Here is a 20,268-nt window from a genome sequence, read left to right on the forward strand (position 1 = left end):
CTGGGGCTGTCCCTCACTCTGGCCCTGTGCAGCAGCTGGCCAGTTATCAAATTGATGCTCCATAGGGGCTGTACAGATCCCAGCACAAAGAGGCAGACCTCAGTCACCAATGTAATATACCAGACAAGGCAAGGGGAAGTTGTACTAGCTTCTTCCCACCCCCAATTCTCCCTTCAGGTCTATGTCTGGACTAAGGATTGACACTGCGCTACCTCAACTCCTTGGACACAAGCCAGATGGGGCTGTTACTGCTGCCTGCAGTGAGGGCTCTGAGGATGGAGTTGTGAGGGGTGGAGAGGAAGGGGAAGAGGGTTCATCCCCTAGCGGTGACACTCATCATCCAGCCCAGAACTATAGCATGGCCAAGTGCCTGCTGGGAACTGAGATCCTAGGCTCTAGGATGGGACGTCCCCTAGCTGGCACTGGGCTCCTGAACTAGCAGGTCTGTGGGCCACAGAGGAGCCGGACGCTGGAGCCGAGATAACCGTCCATATGGGAGCACCTGTGTTTGCAGCCAGTTGGGAAGCAGCCCCTCCATGTCGCAGTAGCCTCTCACCCCCTCCCTCACCTGGCTCCCAGGAGAGAGGAAGGAGCAGAAAGCAAGGCCCCCAGCCAGCAACATCCCAGGGGAACAAAGGGATGGGCCGACAACAGGATGGGATAGGCCTGTAGGATTGGAGGGGGAAATAGCCAACCCCTCCCCCAGTGGTTGGCTATGGTTTATTGCCCACTCAAACAAAAGAGAAGTCCAGCGTGTTCTCCCCACAGCACCACGATTCCCCCACAGGCCAGCCATGGGGCATCCCACTGCCCTATGGGCACGTCATCCCTATATTCCCCCCACTGCTCTCCAGCTGCAGACTCAGCCTTGGGGGAGTCACCCTGGTGATAAATCCCTCATGAGACACAGGGCATCCATTTCTGGGTTCCCTTGTGAACCCCCCATGCAGGGGAAGCCGATCCCAGTTGGGTCACCCCCCGGAGCACCAAACTGCGCCCCAGGTTATGGATTCCCCCCTCCCAATATCACCCCCACAGCACTAGAGCTAGGAAGCAGGGCTGAAGTCCACAAGACCATGGGTCCCAAGGGGGTCTGAGATCCTTTCCTCCTCATCAGCCCCCTCCACTGATTCTTTGTGACAGTGGCATGGCCCCCACCAGAGTGAGGGCGGGGCTCAGAACGGAGGGGGTGCATAACCCCCTGCTTGGAGGCACCCTGATTTCCCCCTGCTCCACTAGCCCCAATCCATGCTCTCCAAATTTGCTCCTTCCAGTGAAGAGGGGAAGATGGACTACGGGGGACCCTACCTTAAAACTCAGCCCTCTGGGGGGAATTCAGCTAATCCCCCCCGCCATGGCTGGGTTGCCTCACCCTATCAGGAGAAATGCAACAGAAATGAGGGCTCCTGGGAGGCAGGTGGCTCCCTGCCATAGGGGAAGGGGGCTGGCCTCCACCCCCTGCAGGCTCCACATTCCTCCTACTTGGGAAGACCATGCCCCATCTCTGCATCCAGCTGCCACTGCCACCCTGCTACATCAGGCTCTGGAGGTCCTGCTACTGCTGCTGGCAGAGCTCCGCCCCCTGTGGCAACCAAGCCCCGCCTCCGCAGGAGCAGAGCTCACAGCTGGACGTTGGAACTGGGGGCGTGGCAGCTAGTTGAGCACCAAGTCCCGCCCTCTCCAACAGCTGAGGGCACACTCCCTGCATACAGGGACAGGACCACAAGCAGAACTCCTCGTCCGGCCTTCAACAGGATCCAATTTCTACTCCCCTGTAGGAACCGATCCCACAACCTGTTCATGTCCAAAGTGCCTGAAGCAGGAGGGAGAGGGGGATAATCTGCCAAATCCTGCCCATGCCACAGGCTCCGCCCCCTACGTCCAACAGCTGTTGCCACACTCAGTACACCTATAGGGTCCCTCTTCCTGTTGGGCTTGCTGCTGGAGGTGGCTGGGTCCGAGCTGGAAGCTCTTGCCACACTGGCTGCAGATGTAGAGACGGTCCGCCCCGTTGGCATTGGCGGAGTTGGCAGCACCAGCATGGGCGTGGGTGCGCCGGTGCCGGATGATGTGGGAGCTGAGCCGGAAGCTCTTGCCGCACTCAGCGCAGATATAGGGCTTCTCGCCAGTGTGGACGCGCCAGTGGTCCACCAGGTTGGAATGGTGGGTGAAGGCCTTGCCGCACTCCGCGCAGCCGTAGGGCTTCTCGCCGGTGTGGGTGCGCCGGTGGTTGACCAGGGTGGAGCTGCCGGAGAAGCGCTTGCCGCACTCGGAGCACTGGTAGGGCTTTTCGCCGGTGTGGGTGCGCCGATGGCGAGCCAGGCAGGAGCTGCCCGTGAAGCGCTTGCCGCAGATACCGCACTGGTAGGGGGTGACACCGGTGTGGGTGCGCCGGTGCAGGTTGTAGTTGGAGCTCTGGCTGAAGGCCTTGCCACACTCACCGCAGACGTAGGGGCGCTCCCCGGTGTGGAAGCGTTGGTGCTGCAGCAGGTTGGAGCTAGCGGTGAAGGCCTTGCCACATTCCCCGCAGACGTAGGGGCGCTCCCCAGTGTGGGTGCGCTGGTGTTTGGTGAGGGCCGAGCTCTGGGTGAAGCTGCGCCCGCACTCCCCGCACGAGAAGGGCTTCTCGCCGGTGTGGATGATCTGGTGCTTCACCAGATTGGAGCGACGACTGAAGCTCTTGCCGCACTCTGTGCAGGTGTTGGAGCGGTCTGGCGCTGGTGCCCTTGCCCTGCCCCCACTCCCCGGGGACGCCATCAGCTGCAGGATGGGCTGTGGGGCAATGGCACCAGGGCATTAACTCATTTCCGCAGAACCAGGAATAGAGTCCCCAGCTCCCCTCCCATCCCAGAGCTGGGGACAGAACCCAGGCGTCTTGACTCCCACCCCCCACTTGCTAACCCCTATTGCCCTTCCAGAACCAGGGACAGCACCCTCAGGAGAGAATGGCAGACAATGAACCTCCTTCTGCCTCCTCAGCCTGCCTCCGGCCCTCTCTGACTCTGCTAGTTCTCCTTTTCTCCTTCCATAACTGCAATCCCAACATTCTGCCCCTAGAACTCTGCCCCCCCCAATATTCCACCCATGGAACTTTGCCCCCCCCAACATTCTGCCCCTAGAACTCCAGTTCCCCCCTCCCAACATTCTGCCCCTCATTTCCAGTGAGCTGGTTGGGTGTGAGCTAGTGCCACTAAGGAGAATTATCCCCAATAGGAGAATCCCTGGAATTCCTCCAGCCCTATATCCCCATGATCTGCCCCACATTTTGCCCCACCCCAGGGAGCTCTGATTTAACCCTTCATTCTCCAACAGCTGAGCAAACAGTCTCCAAGACCCCAGCCTGCACCTGCATCCTGTCCTTTCGCTGTTGTCCCTCACTGGGGCTCAGGTGGTGAAGGGGCAGCTGTGACCCCCAGCCCTGCATGGTCACTTACCGAATTCCCCTCCACTGGGATCCTCAGCTTCTGTACCTCGAACTTGGGCTCCTCTGAATCCATGGCTGGCTCCCCCTCGCGGCATGCCACCGACTCCAGCTGGGGGGCAGGAGTCTGGGTTAGAGCAAAGGAACCACTGCCCTGCATTGACCCAGCCGGCCTATCCCCTGCCTCTCCTCAGATTGGCCCCTGGGCCAGCTAGCTCCCACCTAGATCAGCCCAGCCCCCTTCCCTCTCATTCCCCCATCCGTATTGGTTCCATGGCCCCTTGTCCTAGACATCCCTCTCCCCAGTTCAGCCCAGCTCACCTTCCCCCAGCATCAACCCAGCCACCTCCCCCTTCCCCAGGTCAGCCCCACTCACTGAATTTCCATCCATGGAAACCCTCAGCTTCTGCACCTCAAACTCTTGGTCTTCCTCCTCCTCTGCCTTCACCCTTCTAATTACCAGCTCTTCTTCTTCCTCCTCATCTCCCTCCTCCTCCTCAGACAGCTCCTCTGGGAAAGCAGCAGAGTCCAGCTTGGGAAAAGGCAAGTGGGGAGATGGTTAAACAGCGTGGGAGGGGCATGCCAGCCTGGAGCCCTGGCACAGACTGGATCCAGCTCCCAGGCACAATTCAAACGCTGCTTCCTGGTCCCAGACAGGGAGAGGCTGCAACTGACAGATAAAGGCTTAGCCCTAAGGGAGAAACTGAGGCACAAGATGGGGCAAATTAATTATTTAAGGTTTCAGTACTGGGAACAGAACCCAGGAGTCCCCCTGCTCTAACCCACCAGACCCCAGTCTTCCCCCAGAACCACAGACAGAACCCAAGAGTCCTGAATCCCAGCCTCCCCTCCGCCATACACTCCATGCAGCCACTTAAAGGGGAGCTAGCAGACCTCAGATGGCTTCAGACACTGCATGCAGTAACAGTGTCTTGTTCTTGGGACTTCCCCCCAATCCAGAAACTGCTCAGCTATTTCCAGGTTAACACTCCCCCCCATCTTTTCACAGGCCCAAGAGCTTGACTGTTTCTGCGGCAGCAGGCAGGGTTTGTTTATACAGGCTGCAATGCAGCCACCTCTGGGGTGAGGCTTGGGAACAGTTTATACAGAGGTCCCTCACCCAGCACTGTGCTGCGGCAGTCCTGGGGTCAGCACTGCCTGTGGCGGACTCGCCTCCCGCCTCACTCCCTGCAGCATCACACTCCCTAGTGTCAAATGCCCCCCCCCCCCGCACATATCAGCATGTTAGTTACTCACCGAGTCCCCATCTGCTGGGATCCTCAATGTCCGCACCTGGAACTCCTGGCCCTCCTCCTCCTCCGGTTCCTCTTCCTCCTGCTGCAGCTCGGGCTGCTCATCCAGAGGAGCAGGAGAGTCCCACTTTGACGGAGAAGCGGACTGCGACTAAAGGGGGGGGCATCAGAGGGGAACAGGGGACTCAGCAAGACAAGCTCCCATTCTAAGACCCACACCAAATCCCTTCTGGATGTGGCCGGGCCCAGGATCCACTCCGCATACACAACCAGGCCTTCCCCAGCCCCGCTGGTAGGGCAGCAGGCTGCACCCCAGTGCTAGCTGCATATGCACAGAAGGAGAGAACAAGGTTAGTACAGTTCTCCGCCCAGCTAGCCTCCCTTCCTTCTGTTCCTTCCCCCCAGTCCCAGCCCCCACCCCCATTTCTACTCCTTTCACCCCAATCCTGGGCCCACCCAGCCACCATTAGTCCCCCACATCAGCCCCTCAGCTTCCTGCAGGAGGGGAACCCCCCAAAGGCGCAGTCGCTGCCCGCCAGTCCCTCACCGAATCCCCGTCGGTGGAGGCCGCTGGCCTGAATCCGTCCGACTGAGAGCTCCCCTCCTGCTCCTCCATCTCGTCTTCCTCCTCCTCCATTGAGTCAGCAGATGGGGACAAGGGCAGCTTGGGGAGAGGAAAACACAGGGTTAAAACCAGCGCCATGCACCAAGTGCCAGACCCGCACCCAGAGCCAGGGGTACAACCCTGGAGTCCTGACACCCCCCAACCCCCACTGCAAGGGGTAGAACCCTGGAGGCATAATCCCCCAATTCTCCCCGACCCCACTCCCAGAACCAGGGGGCGGACCCATGAGTTCTGACCCCCCCCCAGCCCTCTCCCCCAGGGCAGGCATTGGTATTGCTCACTGAGCCCAGGACAGCTCCCACCTCTGCTCTCGGAGCCGCCCCACCCGAGCCCATCCCCCCCGGCCAGGATCGCCCCCACCCCAGCAATCAGCTGTTTCCCCCTTACACACACACACGTGCTGTTGCCTCTCCCCCCCCCCCCGCCACGTTACCCCGTTGGCTCTGGGGGGGGCTCCCCCTCCCCGGGAGGAAGTTGGGGCCGGTGCTGACTGCTTCCTGTGCCCCCCCGCCACCCACTCACCGCGGGGGCGGGGGCGGGAGCGAGCTCCCCAGCCGGGCTCCCCACCCCTGGGCGCGCCCCCGGCTCCAGCTCGCCCGGCGCTGCGGTCCCCGCGGGGAGGGGAGCAGGCGAGGGAGCGGAGACAACGTTACAAGGGGGGGCAGGGGGAGGATGTGGGGAGGTGGGGGGGGGAGGCAGGCGGCTCTCCATAGCGATTGGCTGGGACAGGCCACCCCGCCCCAGCCCGGCTCCCATTGGCCGGCAGAGCCGCCGCAGAGCGAGTGGGCTGGGAGGAGGGAGCCCTCCAGCCAGCGCCTCACCGCACTGGCCGCCCCCGCCCCCGCCTCGGGGGGGGGAACCCAGGCGGCCGGGCGCCCCGCCCCCACAGGCAGCGCGAAGCCGCGAGACCTCGCTCGGTCACCGCGCGCCCGCAGCCAGCCCGGGATAGAACCCAGGCGTCCGGCCCCCCCCGGGCAGCGGGGACAGAGCCCGGGAGCCCTGCCCCTCCCCCCGCAGAGGGGACTCCTGGCAGCGCTCAGAAGCTGCACCGCCCCCACCCCCCCCCAAAGTTTTAATTGCTAAACGGGGGGCCCCTGCAGGCCCCCTCCCCTGCCCCTCTAAGTGCCGGGCTAGCCCAGGAGACCCCATTCCCCACAGCCTAGGACGCAGGCGTCCTGCCTCCCGCCTCCGTGCTCCAACCATTACACCCCACTGCCCACCGTGCCATGCTAGGACCCAGGCGTCCTGCCTCCCGCCTCCGTGCTCCAACCATTACACCCCACTGCCCACCGTGCCATGCTAGGACCCAGGCGTCCTGCCTCCCTGCCCCGGTGCTCCAACCATTACACCCCACTGCCCACTGTGACATGCTAGGACCCAGGCGTCCTGCCTCCCCGTCCCGGTGCTCCAACCATTACACCCCACTGCCCACCGTGCCATGCTAGGACCCAGGCGTCCTGCCTCCCGCCCCGGTGCTCCAACCATTACACCCCACTGCCCACTGTGACATGCTAGGACCCAGGCGTCCTGCCTCCCCGTCCCGGTGCTCCAACCATTACACCCCACTGCCCACCGTGCCATGCTAGGACCCAGGCGTCCTGCCTCCCGCCCCGGTGCTCCAACCATTACACCCCACTGCCCACCGTGCCATGCTAGGACCCAGGCGTCCTGCCTCCCCGCCCCGGTGCTCCAACCATTACACCCCACTGCCCACCGTGCCATGCTAGGACCCAGGCGTCCTGCCTCCCCGCCTCAGTGCTCCAACCATTACACCCCACTGCCCACCGTGCCATGCTAGGACCCAGGCGTCCTGCCTCCCCGCCCCGGTGCTCCAACCATTACACCCCACTGCCCACCGTGCCATGCTAGGACCCAGGCGTCCTGCCTCCCTGCCCCGGTGCTCCAACCATTACACCCCACTGCCCACCGTGCCATGCTAGGACCCAGGCATCCTGCCTCCCCGCCCCGGTGCTCCAACCATTACACCCCACTGCCCACCATGCCATGCTAGGACCCAGGCGTCCTGCCTCCCCGCCCCGGTGCTCCAACCATTACACCCCACTGCCCACCGTGACATGCTAGGACCCAGGCGTCCTGCCTCCCCGCCCCGGTGCTCCAACCATTACACCCCACTGCCCACTGTGACATGCTAGGACCCAGGCGTCCTGCCTCCCCGCCCCGGTGCTCCAACCATTACACCCCACTGCCCACCGTGCCATGCTAGGACCCAGGCATCCTGCCTCCCGCCCCGGTGCTCCAACCATTACACCCCACTGCCCACCGTGCCATGCTAGGACCCAGGCATCCTGCCTCCCGCCCCGGTGCTCCAACCATTACACCCCACTGCCCACTGTGACATGCTAGGACCCAGGCATCCTGCCTCCCGCCCCGGTGCTCCAACCATTACACCCCACTGCCCACCGTGCCATGCTAGGACCCAGGCGTCCTGCCTCCCCGCCCCGGTGCTCCAACCATTACACCCCACTGCCCACCGTGCCATGCTAGGACCCAGGCGTCCTGCCTCCCGCCCCGGTGCTCCAACCATTACACCCCACTGCCCACTGTGACATGCTAGGACCCAGGCGTCCTGCCTCCCCGCCCCGGTGCTCCAACCATTACACCCCACTGCCCACCGTGCCATGCTAGGACCCAGGCGTCCTGCCTCCCCGCCCCGGTGCTCCAACCATTACACCCCACTGCCCACCGTGCCATGCTAGGACCCAGGCGTCCTGCCTCCCGCCTCAGTGCTCCAACCATTACACCCCACTGCCCACCGTGCCATGCTAGGACCCAGGCATCCTACCTCCCTGCCCCGGTGCTCCAATCATTACACCCCACTGCCCACCGTGCCATGCTAGGACCCAGGCGTCCTGCCTCCCGCCCCGGTGCTCCAACCATTACACCCCACTGCCCACCGTGACATGCTAGGACCCAGGCGTCCTGCCTCCCCGCCCCGGTGCTCCAACCGTTACACCCCACTGCCCACCGTGCCATGCTAGGACCCAGGCATCCTGCCTCCCGCCCCGGTGCTCCAACCATTACACCCCACTGCCCACCGTGCCATGCTAGGACCCAGGCGTCCTGCCTCCCCGCCCCGGTGCTCCAACCATTACACCCCACAGCCCACCGTGCCATGCTAGGATCCAGGCGTCCTGCCTCCCGCCCCTGTGCTCCAACCATTACACCCCACTGCCCACCGTGACATGCTAGGACCCAGGCATCCTGCCTCCCTGCTCCGGTGCTCCAACCATTACACCCCACTGCCCACCGTGCCATGCTAGGACCCAGGCATCCTGCCTCCCTGCCCCGGTGCTCCAACCATTACACCCCACTGCCCACCGTGACATGCTAGGACCCAGGCGTCCTGCCTCCCTGCTCCGGTGCTCCAACCATTACACCCCACTGCCCACCGTGCCATGCTAGGACCCAGGCATCCTGCCTCCCTGCCCCGGTGCTCCAACCATTACACCCCACTGCCCACCGTGACATGCTAGGACCCAGGCATCCTGCCTCCCTGCTCCGGTGCTCCAACCATTACACCCCACTGCCCACCGTGCCATGCTAGGACCCAGGCATCCTGCCTCCCTGCCCCGGTGCTCCAACCATTACACCCCACTGCCCACCGTGACATGCTAGGACTCAGGCGTCCTGCCTCCCGCCCCGGTGCTCCAACCATTACACCCCACTGCCCACCATGACATGCTAGGACCCAGGCGTCCTGCCTCCCGCCCCGGTGCTCCAACCATTACACCCCACTGCCCACCATGACATGCTAGGACCCAGGCGTCCTGCCTCCCCGCCCCGGTGCTCCAACCATTACACCCCACTGCCCACCGTGACACACTAGCACCCAGGCATCCTGCCTCCCTGCCCCGGTGCTCCAACCATTACACCCCACTGCCCACCATGACATGCTAGGACCCAGGCATCCTGCCTCCCCGCCCCGGTGCTCCAACCATTACACCCCACTGCCCACCATGACATGCTAGGACCTAGGCATCCTGCCTCCCCGCCCCGGTGCTCCAACCGTTACACCCCACTGCCCACCGTGACATGCTAGGACCCAGGTGTCCTGCCTTCCCACCCCGGTGCTCCAACCATTACACCCCACTGCCCACCATGACATGATAGGACCCAGCCGTCCTGCCTCCCTGCCCCGGTGCTCCAACCATTACACCCCACTGCCCACCGTGACACACTAGCACCCAGGCGTCCTGCCTCCCCGCTCCGGTGCTCCAACCATTATACCCCACTGCCCACCCTGACATGTCTACAACCCAGGTGTCCTGAGCCTTGTGTGTGAGTTCAGCCCAACAGCTTCCAACCTTACCCACTGCTCAGATAGTAAGTGTGTCTGCTGAGACCCCCAATGCTGCTGTGGGAATGTCGGAGTCCCTGGGCTACAGGGGAGACACAGGGCAATGAGGGGCTGTATGTAACCCTTCTCGCCACAGAGAGAGTAGGGTTGCCAGATGGTTTCAACAAAAATACCGGACACACCTGACATTCCATCACAATCGACATTCCATCTTAGTTAGAAAATACCGGACAGTTCTATGTTCTCAATGTGTTTCCCGAACAGAAAGCTCAAATACTGGACTGTCTGGTTCAAAACAGGACACCTGACAACCCTAAGAGAGAGATATAGAGACACAATAGTGCATTACACCTTCTGGGAGCAGAGTGAGGGTGAGTGGTTAGAGCAGCAAGTTAAGAGTCAGGGCTCCTGGGTTCTGTTCCTGGCTCTAAGAAGGGGGGATTGGGTGGGGCGTTGGGACTCTTGGGTTCGATCCCTGACTGGAGGGATTAGTTTCACTGCTGGCTTGTGTTCTCCACTCTGCTGTTTCTAAGAATTGTCTGGTTGAGTATTTTCCCCCTGCTCCTGGAGATTGGAGGTCTTAGACTGTAGCACTCCAGGGCGGGTGGGACCTTCCTTTCCCTGCACCTGGCTGCTGGAGGAAGGCATGGCAGGATCCTCACCTACAATGAGACCCACCCCCTTGGGGAACCTCTCTGAGAATAGATGACCCCCCCCACCCTTGTTCTGTAGGTGGCGGAAGAGAAGCAGACGCAGGAAATGGCTGTGTGGGGAGGTGGACAGAGGCATGAGGGAGTCAAAGCTGGGCTCAGAGAGAACCCCTCCAACCAGCTCTGGGGCAGCTGAACCCCCAGCTCTTCTTTCCCCTCTCCCCCTTGCTGCCCATCAGGTTTCTCTGCTCAGGCACAAACCCCATTGCTGCCCCCTCTCTCCCAGTGCAGGGAACAAGCCCCCACTCCCTGACCCAGGTTTGAGCCAAGTCCCCGTTTCAGGTCTGGGCCCTGTCAGTTTGCAGTGTGGGCACAGGTCACACCACAGCCAGGAATCAGACGATCTGCATAGTGAGGTGTGAAAACAGTAGCAGAGCTGCAAACCCAGCTCTAGCACTTGTAAACCCACATTTACAGTGGACTGTGCATAGAATCCTAGCACACTAGAACTGGAAGGGACCTCGAGAGCTTATTGAGTCCGGTCCCCAGCCCTCACGGCAGGACCCAGCACCGTCTAGATCATCCCTGGTAGGAGTCTGTCCAACCTGCTCTGAAATATCTCCAGAGATGGAGATTCCACAACCTCCCCATGCAGTTTATTCCAGCTTTTAACCACCCTGACAGGACGCTTTTCCTAATGTGCAACCTAAACCTCCCTTACAGCAATGTAAGCCCATTGCTCCTTGTCCTATCCTCAGAGGTCAAAGAGAACAATTTTCCCCCTCCACCCTGTAACACTCGATTACAAAGCTACTCAACTTTGGAAGCCCCAGGGGGCCACAATTATACTGTCAGCACACGCTGAGGGCCAGGACTTAAGTGTGGTTGCATATACATGCAAATATATATGCAAATAGCTTTTCACACTGATGGGCATGAATACAAAGATTAAGGCAAAACTACACAACACGCGGACCCCACTTAAGTCAGTTCTGCTGATATTAATAAAATGCAACATTTACCCAATTTCCACCCCTATGACAGCACTTTTCATGAGCAATGAGAGTCCAGGAATTTAACTACTAAAACACATATCACCAGAAGACCATTACATTGACTACTTTTTTGTTTTGGCTCCCACCTGTGGACCGCAAACCAACGGACCACGGGCCACATAAGTAGCCCTGCTCCATTAGGTACTTGAAAACCGCTATCATGTCCCCTCTCAGTCGTCTCTTTTCCAGACTAAACAAGCCCAGTTCCGTCAGTCTTCCCTCATAGCTCATGCATTCTAGACCTTTCATCATTTGTGTTGCTTTTCTCTGGACCGTCTCCAGTTTCTCCACATCTTTCTTGAAATGCGGTGCCCAGAACTGGACACAAGACTCCAGCTGAGGCCTAATCAGCACAGAGTAGAGCTGAAAAATTGCTTCTCGTGCCTTGCTCACAATACTCCTGTGAATGCATCCCAGAACCACGTTTGCCTTTTTTTGCAACAGTATCACACTGTTGACTCATTTAGCTTGTGGTCCGCTATGACCCCTAGATCCCTTTCTGCCATACACCTTCCTAGACCGTCACATGCTCACGCACAGGCCTGGAAACAGCCCATGTGCCCAGGGGCGACATGTGAGAGGGGGGCACAAAAGGTCACATGCCTCCAAATAGGGATGTTAAAATGCGTGTAATTGATTAACCATGCATCTACTGAAAATCTCAGCGGTTACACAGGGGGCAGTGGGCGGCACCCCAGGTGCCGGTGCACGCCAGGAGCCGGCTTTTAAGCTTCTGCTTATCGGTTACCTGTTTAAACCATTGCACTCTTACATCCCTACCCCCAAATGCTGGGGGGGGAAGGAGCCAGCCGGCAGGAGGACTAGCAGGGTGAGGGGGGGGAAGGGGCAGTGCTGGCAGCAGGGGTCTGTCTCTCCTGCACTCACAGAGCGGAGGAAGGGCAGGCTTTGTTTTCCCAGCTGCGCCACTCCGAGAGGGTGTGGGACGGCCCCACGCTCCCCGGTGGGAGTGGAGTGAGGCGGCCAGGGGAGCAAAGCAGCGGGAGCCATGTTGTTCCACTTATCCCACCACTGCCGGTGAGTGCAGAGGGGGGCCTGCTGCCGGTCCCTGCTCGTCCCCCTGGGGAAAGAGGGGAGGGGAGGTGGTGGGGCAAGGGCAGGCCTGGGGCAGAGGGAGGTCGTCCCCGCTCTTCCCTGGGCAAGGCAGTCACCTGTGTCCTGCAGAGCCACGCAGGCCGTCTCAGAGCCTGGAGCAGGGAGGAGGAGACCCCAGCCAGGCCCACTACTGATGTCCACCATGGGTTACCCTACAAACGCACAGCATGTGGGAAGAACTGCCGGCCCAACTCCCAGCTCCCCGGGGAATGGATCAGAAGAGATCTGTCCAGCTGCTGCTGCCAGGGGACCCACCCTACCCTGCAGAGGACGGCAAAAAAAAACCCCAAGACCACAGGCAATCTGACCCCCCATCCAGCAACCCTAAGCCTGAGAACTTTGAAGAACAGGATTTTTTGCAGCTGCCTCTGCGGTGGGGATCAAATATCCAAGCCCAGCGGGGATCTGGGGAAAGCCTCAGCCTCGAATTGTTTCCGTTTTTGTCATTGGAAGGCGCTGAAAGCACAGGCGTAAGGAATTGGCAGTAGTTTGGCGGCAGCTCTCTCGGTAGTTCTGGAACTGTCCACTAGGGGGTCTCCTTACAAGCTCCTCTGAAACAGCTGGTGCCAGCCCCTGCTGGAGAGGGGATACCGGGCTAGATGGGCACATGGGTCTGATCCAGAATAATGGATGCAGGGGTCTGATCGGGAACCACAGGGAGTGGGGATATTGGTTTAGATGAACCCATTGGCAGCACTTTTTCTTTAACCTGACAACTGTCCCTTTCCCCTTCCCGCACCCCCCCACCCCCGCACTGTATTTTAATAACATGGTGAACATCCCTGTGCCAGCAGGGGGTGTGGCTGCACTAAGAGTTTGGCGGGTATCCTGCAAAAGCACCAGGAGAGCCCTGCGTTCCTGAATGGCAGAAATAACCAGTCTACCGAGCCAGCTAGTGATGCAGGGGGTGCCCCCGGGGTAAGCACGTTAATTAACTCAGATTGTAAGTCACTAAAAAACGCTGGGGTGCTACCGATTACATGGCACTGCTTCACGCTGGACATTGGAGGGGTGTTTCCAATAGCTTAATAAGTTGAACTCCCACCCTGGTTTGCCTGTGAATGTCTAGGGTGAGGCCTTTGGGCCTTTGGTGTCAGGCTGCGGCTGGCTGCCCGAGGGTCCCATTGGGCTGTGGCAGGCCAGATCCAACTGTTTGGTGGGCCAGATCCAGCCCGTAGGCCATATTTTGCCCACCCCAGTCTACTGTCATTAAATCGTATTGACTAAACCTTCCCCCCCTATTTTACTGGAACTGTGCAAATTTAAATTTGAAAAAAGCAACAAGGAGTCCTGGGGCACCTTCTAGACTAACAGATGTATTGGAGCACTAGCTTTCATGGGCAAAGACCCACTTCGTCAGATGCATGTCGTGGAAATATCCGGAGGCAGGTATAAATGTGCAGGCCAGAATCAGGCTAGAGATAAGGAGGTGAATCCAATCAGGGAGGATGAGGCCCACTTCTAGCAGCTGATCTGGAGGTGTGAACACCAAGAGAGGAGAAGCTGCTTTTGTAGTTAGCTAGCCATTCACAGTCTTTGTTTAAACCTGAGCTGATGGTATAAAACTTGCAGCTGAACTGTAGCTCAGCAGTTTCTCTTTGGACTCTGGTCTTGAAGTTTTTTTGCTGCAGGATGGCTACCTTTAGACCTGCTATTGTGTGTCCAGGGAGACTGAAGTGTTCTCCTACAGGTTTCTGTCTGCCTGGACACACAATAGCAGGTCTAAAGGTAGCCATCCTGCAGCAAAAAAACTTCAAGACCAGAGTCCAAAGAGAAACTGCTGAGCTACAGTTCAGCTGCAAGTTTGATACCATCAGCTCAGGTTTAAACAACGATTGTGAATGGCTAGCTAACTACAAAAGCAGCTTCTCCTCTCTTGGTGTTCACACCTCCAGATCAGCTGCTAGAAGTGGGCCTCATCCTCCCTGATTGGATTCACCTCCTTATCTCTAGCTTGATTCTGGCCTGCATATTTATACCTGCCTCTGGATATTTCCATGACATGCATCTGACGAAGTGGGTCTTTGCCCACGAAAGCTTATGCTCCAGCACATCTGTTAGTCTAGAAGGTGCCACAGGACTCCTTGTCGCGTTTGCAGATCCAGACTAACACGGTGACCCCTCTGATACTACATTTGATAAGAATCTCAAAGATACACTTAAGAGACATCAGTATTAGCTGTTGAAATTAGAACCAATCAAATTCTGCCAACTCTTCATAACCCAGGCCAGAAAGTCTCACCAGCTTTCTGCAACTCCAATGAGGAGTATTTGTTTAGCTGTATTTCCTCCCAGTGAAGCATCCCGGCTTCCAGCACAGAACAGTGAACCCCTGCTACCTCCAAATCCACATCTTGTAAAATCACCAGGCGGGTCCCTCCAAAATCACAAGATTCTCTTTTTTTAAAAGCACATTTCTTGCTGAAAAAAGTATGTGTGGCTCCTTTTCTTTTATCTGTACAGCTTTACACTTTTCTCCACAAGCGGAGACTTTTAAAAAACTGTGATTCTTAAGTAGCCACCTGAATCCAGTAGCTTGGTACTGAAAGGGAAACATCAAATATCCCAAGTGTTGCCCTGTGATGGTCCCCCCAACATGCTTTATGAAAATTGGCTTATGAATATAAATATGCATCACTCAAAAAAGCTTTAAACAAAGTACCTCTTGTAACCTAGCAAGTTTAATATTACAGTCTGCTGGATCTGCATATTCTATTTTGGCGTATGTATCATTTTTGAATGTGAAGTTAGATATATGAAGTCTGAGATTGGTACATTTAAAATATAAACAATGAGAACCATTACTGGTCTCCCTACCCCAAGCCATACCCATTGGGAGATCAACTTAATGATTTGTAAACAACCTTTTTTGTCCTGTAAGTTCAAAGGTGATTGGACTAGTTAAACATCTGACCATATCACCTGGTACTGGGATTCCATTTTTTGACACAGGTAGTTTTCCATGAAAGGGGGACTGTAGAACAAAAGATTCCTTCCCTGGGGAGACAACTATTTAAGCAAGGGGAAGTTATCAGCTCTTGGTCTTCAGCTGACGTGATACACTCCGAAAGAGGGCAGAGGACCCAGGTCAGAGTAAAAGATCATCTTTGACCTGAAGATTATGCCTAGAACAAGAACAGCTCTTTAGGGTAAGAATCTGCTCGCAATAAGTTTCTTAGTGAATTAGAAGTAGCTATGCATTTTCTTTTCATTTTCACTTAGTAACTTACTTGGATCTGTCCATTTTCTCTTGCAACCACTTACATCCTCCTGTTTGTACTTAGTAAACAAAAAGTGTTTTTATTATCAGGGCCAGTGTAAATAGTTGTTACTGGTGGAGGAGAGGGGGTATGGCCAGTGTGCACCTCTCTTTCATTGACAGAGAGGGAGAACAATGCCAAAGGGTCTTCTGTGACCTCACTCCATCACATGCCCAAGCTCAAAAAGAGAAGGAGGAAAACAGACTCTCTGGGGCTTTCAGAACAAATGGGAGATTGCACAGGAATTCTTCAGAGTGTTCTCTAGGAACCGCTCCTGGAGGTACTCGCTAGTCCTCTATTTAAGGCTCCTTGGCAGAGATCCTGTGTTCCTCCCCCTGCTGTAGGAAGCTTTCCTGCACCGCTCGACAAGCACTTGTGCAGGGAGCAAAGTGGCCCCAAGGTGAGCAGGACCAGATCTGAAGCCACACGCATGCAGAAGATGCACCCTTGCTTCACCTCGGGAATGAGTCAGCTGCAGTGACCCCACTTGTGGGAAATGGTGCGGGAATTTACAGCATTGTTGCTAATCAGGCCTGGCCATAGAGTTTGTGAGGCACAAGGCAGCCAGCTGACAGTGGCTACGCTGCGCAGACAGGGCAGTGAACAAATGGCTGGGTGGGCGGGCACCGGGCAACGCAGGGCCCTGAAGGCGTGGGGCCCAAGGCAACCGCCTTGCCCTCGGGCCAGGCCTGTTCCTAATTGCCTGCACTCATCCCCTTAAAAAAACAAACATACAGAGTCTTTGCCCCATCTTGCATGCCCAGCTCCTCCCCAGCTGAACGCACCCGGTTTGGACTGCTTGCCAAGGGCCAGAGAGAAAGGGGTTGTTGAGTGACAAGGGTGTATTTTACTGTAGTGAGTCAATGCTCTGCCCAGACAAGCAAGCATGCTTCTGTGCATTGTTTCTGGTGCTTCCGCAGACGTGGCTTTCAGGGGAACCCCCTCACACCAGCCGAGCGCCTCTCCCAGTTAAGGAAGCCACTGCGGCAGAGCAAGGACCTGTTCCAAGAGGTGCTCCAGTCTTCGGAGGCCAAAAAACCAGGACCAGTTCGATCCAATGAACCTAGAAGGAGCCCAGCTGCGCCGTGAATACCAAAAGCAAGCCGGTGTCGCTTCTTTTGAGGGCATGCAGCAGATCAGGCAATCCCTCCTCAGGCTGGAGTTCATCACGCACAGATCTCCACAGGTCTCCACGGCAGTGGCCCTAGCCGCGGAGAGCATCCCTTCCGACAGAGACGGCAGGCGCACAGGGGCAATCGATAAATGCCGCCAAATACCGTCGGAACAAGCACGTGGCATGCTGGGATGGAAAGAACTGCATTATGGGACGTTGAGCTGGCACCCATGATGCACTGCGATCCACTCCTCCTTCCCACCCCTCCTGGCTGCAGCAGGGGGAGAGCTACCCCAGGGCACCCCCCTCACTGCTGACGCTACACCCCACACGTGGGCGTGCGCTGCTGACAAATGGAGCATCGCGGGTGACCGTGCACAAGTAGTAGGACCATAGTGCTTATGTTGGGCTGGGTTCGCCATGTTCCAGGCCTCTGGTGGCTCTTTAAAAGGGCCTGAGGTTCCTGGTCGCCACCCCAGCAGCAGCAGCGACCGGAGCCCCGGACCTGTTAAATTGCTACCAGAACCCTGGACTGCAACATGCAGGAGGGACTGAGGGCTGGCGGAGGGAGGCTAGCCCACAGCCCCACACTTCTGCCTGAGGGCCCGCCCCTTCCAGGGGGCCCGGATCTGACCCCACACACACCTTATTCAGGGCCTGGCAAAGTCTGTCTCCAGCCCTGCCCTGTCAGGGGTGCAACTCCACCCAGTGGCAGCTTCGCTTGCTCCGTGCCATCTCACAGGAGGCAGAAGCAGCAGCAGCTCGGACCTGCCTGATCCTGGGGGCAGAGTGTGGGTAGGGCCAGCTGCTCCCAACCCTCACATAACGAGGGTTGGGAGCAGCTGCCGGTTCTCAATCAGCATCAGTAAATGTCGATTGACCCGCACACTCGCCGCCAACTGATAGAAACATGTTTCCACTCACAATCACGAGAATTTACAGGCAACAGAAGAAAAATGCTGCCCGAGAACCTTGTCAGTGTTAGAGTTGAGGCTACCGGCTCTGTAGCTTCTGACAGGTGATGTTGACAGTTAGTGCTTCAACCGGTAGCAAGCTGTAGCTCGGGGAATCACCGCGTCTGCTGTCATTACAGAGCCTGGCCTCCCTCCTCCGCCAGCAGTTGTGAACACTTCAATCCGTGCAAATAAAAAGGCTTAAAATAACCATTGGTGTTGTCGGTCAATATCATAAAAAAACCAAAACTCAGATGGTGCCAAGGTTACTCACAGCCACGGCAGCCGGAACCAAGGTCCCTCCGGGTACGTCCGCACTGCGTTTAACTCCCAAAGTGCAGAGCCCCGGAGCTGGGGACTGCAGCCTTGTGATGAAAAGCGGCTTTGCAGGTGTTGTGGTTCGGGGCTGGAGTCTTGGCGCTGAAGCCGAGGGAGACGGCCAGGTCTGCGGATGAGGAAATGCAGTGGAGACATACCCCTCCCGCCCCCACCACCCTCCGCTGTCTGCTCGGGTTGCATCCCCCCCCCTCCCTCGGTCTGCTTGACAGCCTGGGAAATAACCACCAGCATTTCCTTCTGGGGTCCCCCGCAACAGGGACTCCTGGGAGAGGAGGGGACTGGGAGCCAGGACTCCTGGCCTCTCTCCCCAGCGCTGGGAGCTGTGTTTAGCCCCTGGGAGGGGTGTCCCATGGAAAAGCTCCCACTCCAGCACCTACCTGGCGCAGGTAGCAGCAGGTGGGTGGGGCATGGGGGGAGCAGTGGAGCCACATGGAGCAGCCCAGCAGGGAGTGGGGGCTACAGCCCCCCGCTCTGTGGTAGGACAGGAGAAGCCAGGGCAGCAGCAGGACCCCTGTTTTCCAGCTGAGCTCTCTGGTTCTGCTGACCTGCCCCTGCAAGGGTGTGTGGGAAAGGGGGTTTCCTCGGCATTATGGGAGTTGTAGTCCCTCCCCCACCCCCCCAAAAAAACCCCTGAGGAATCCTGCATAGTCAGCATGGCTGGATGAAGAGAAACTGGCCTCCTATCTGAGCTCTCTCTCCAGCTCTGAGAGGGGAGTGAGGCCTAGTGGGTATAGTGGGGGGGAATGAGCACTAGGTGTTACAAAGCCTGGGATAGCTCCCTTTCACCCTACCTCTGCCATACACTCCCCATGTTACCCTGCTCAATGGTCCAGCCACAGGGGGGGCAAAGTTACTGTTGTCCCAGCAGACTGCATGCTTTGAGGGAGAGTTGGAGGGGTGAGATCTGTGCTGGGAAGGGGCTCCCGGGGACAGAGAAGGCCCCTCCCACTCTGCCACACAACGGCTACATCTAGACTGGCATGATTTCCTGCAAATGCTTTTAACGGAAAAGTTTTTCCGTTAAAAGCATTTGCGGAAAAGAGCGTCTAGATTGGCACGGACACTTTTCCGCAAAAGCACTTTTTGTGGAAAAGCGTCCGTGCCAATCTAGATGCGGTTTTGCACAAGAAAGCCCCAATCGCCATTTTCACCATCGGGGTTTTTTGCGCAAAACAGTTTTTAGCTGTCTACACTGGCCCTCCTGCGCAAAAGCATTTCCGGAAAAGGGCTTTTGCCCGAACGGGAACGTCAAAACATTTGCGCAAGAAGCACTGATTTCGGACAGTAGAACGTCAGTGCTTTTGCGCAAAATCAAGCGGCCAGTGTAGAGAGCTGGCAAGTTTTTGCACGAAAGCAGCTGCTTTTGCGGAAAAAACTTGCCAGTCTAGACGCAGCCAACCAGAGCAACTGCTGTTGCTGCAGCACCTCTGCAGTGTGGCGCACTGAGCGCCCGACAAGAGGCACGCCCCTGGCTGGCCCAGCCACTAGCCTGGAGGCCACATACCATGGACCACGGGGCTAACTTCCAGCAGCCCCCCTGCCCCAGATAGGAGTGAGAGAGGATTTTCCCAAAACAATTAGCTGACTCCCTCATTGATCTACCTGCTCTGTCAATCTGGCTGACTTGGAAAGAAGTTGCTCCCCATTGGTTGTGGGGACTGTCAGTCTCTGCCTCCTGGCTCATCTTCAGCCCTTACTCTTTCTCCTGTTAGGGAAAGGGGGTAGGGTTGCCAGATACTTAAAACAACAACAACAACAACAACAAAAATTGGTGGGGAAAAATTTGGTTGTGCAAAAAAAAGAAAGAGGCACTGCGCCTTTAAATCCCTAGACTCGGCACTCCCCCCACCCCTGCCCCCACCAGATGCAGCAGGGGTGGAATGGCCCAAGCAGAAATTTTTCTTCTGTCCAAGAAAAATAGAAAATACTGGACATTTTACATGTCCGGTATTTTCTGTTTTTTTTACAGGCTGCAAATACCGGATTGTCCGGGCCAATACCGGATGCCTGGCAACCCTAGAAGGGGGCTGATTAAAGCCCCACTGACTTTCACTGAGGGCCGAGGCCACTGACCCCCAGCTCATCACGCAAGTCAGGGAAGAGCCCATACAGAGCCGGCTGGCGTCACTCTGAAACGCAAATGCTTTTCCCAGTGGCCTCGTCCAGG

General features: G+C 57.6%; 1 protein-coding gene across 4 annotated transcripts; it reads right to left on the bottom strand.

The window, feature by feature from the left end:
* Positions 1–1,120: 1,120 nt before the first annotated feature.
* On the bottom strand, positions 1,121–19,858 carry LOC106732577 (uncharacterized). Of its 4 annotated transcripts, XM_075928815.2 has the most exons (7): positions 19,704–19,858; positions 18,037–18,207; positions 5,222–5,338; positions 4,679–4,825; positions 3,798–3,953; positions 3,435–3,533; positions 1,121–2,772 (listed from the first exon to the last, which is right to left on the bottom strand). In XM_075928815.2, exons 3-7 carry the CDS (start codon positions 5,309–5,311, stop codon positions 1,876–1,878), a joined length of 1,389 nt encoding a protein of 462 aa, XP_075784930.2. In that variant the 5' UTR covers positions 5,312–5,338; positions 18,037–18,207; positions 19,704–19,858; the 3' UTR covers positions 1,121–1,875. The 4 variants fall into 4 exon arrangements, with proteins under 4 accessions (XP_075784930.2, XP_089635073.1, XP_089635071.1 ...); XM_089778947.1 differs by lacking the exons at positions 18,037–18,207; positions 19,704–19,858 and adding an exon at positions 5,822–5,976 and having other exon boundaries at positions 3,882–3,953; XM_089778945.1 differs by lacking the exons at positions 18,037–18,207; positions 19,704–19,858 and adding an exon at positions 5,822–5,976.
* Positions 19,859–20,268: the final 410 nt, after the last annotated feature.

Source organism: Pelodiscus sinensis, chromosome 5 (genome assembly GCF_052426305.1).
Source record: "Pelodiscus sinensis isolate ZL-2025 chromosome 5, ASM5242630v1, whole genome shotgun sequence".
In the NCBI taxonomy this organism is placed as follows: Eukaryota; Metazoa; Chordata; order Testudines; family Trionychidae; genus Pelodiscus; species Pelodiscus sinensis.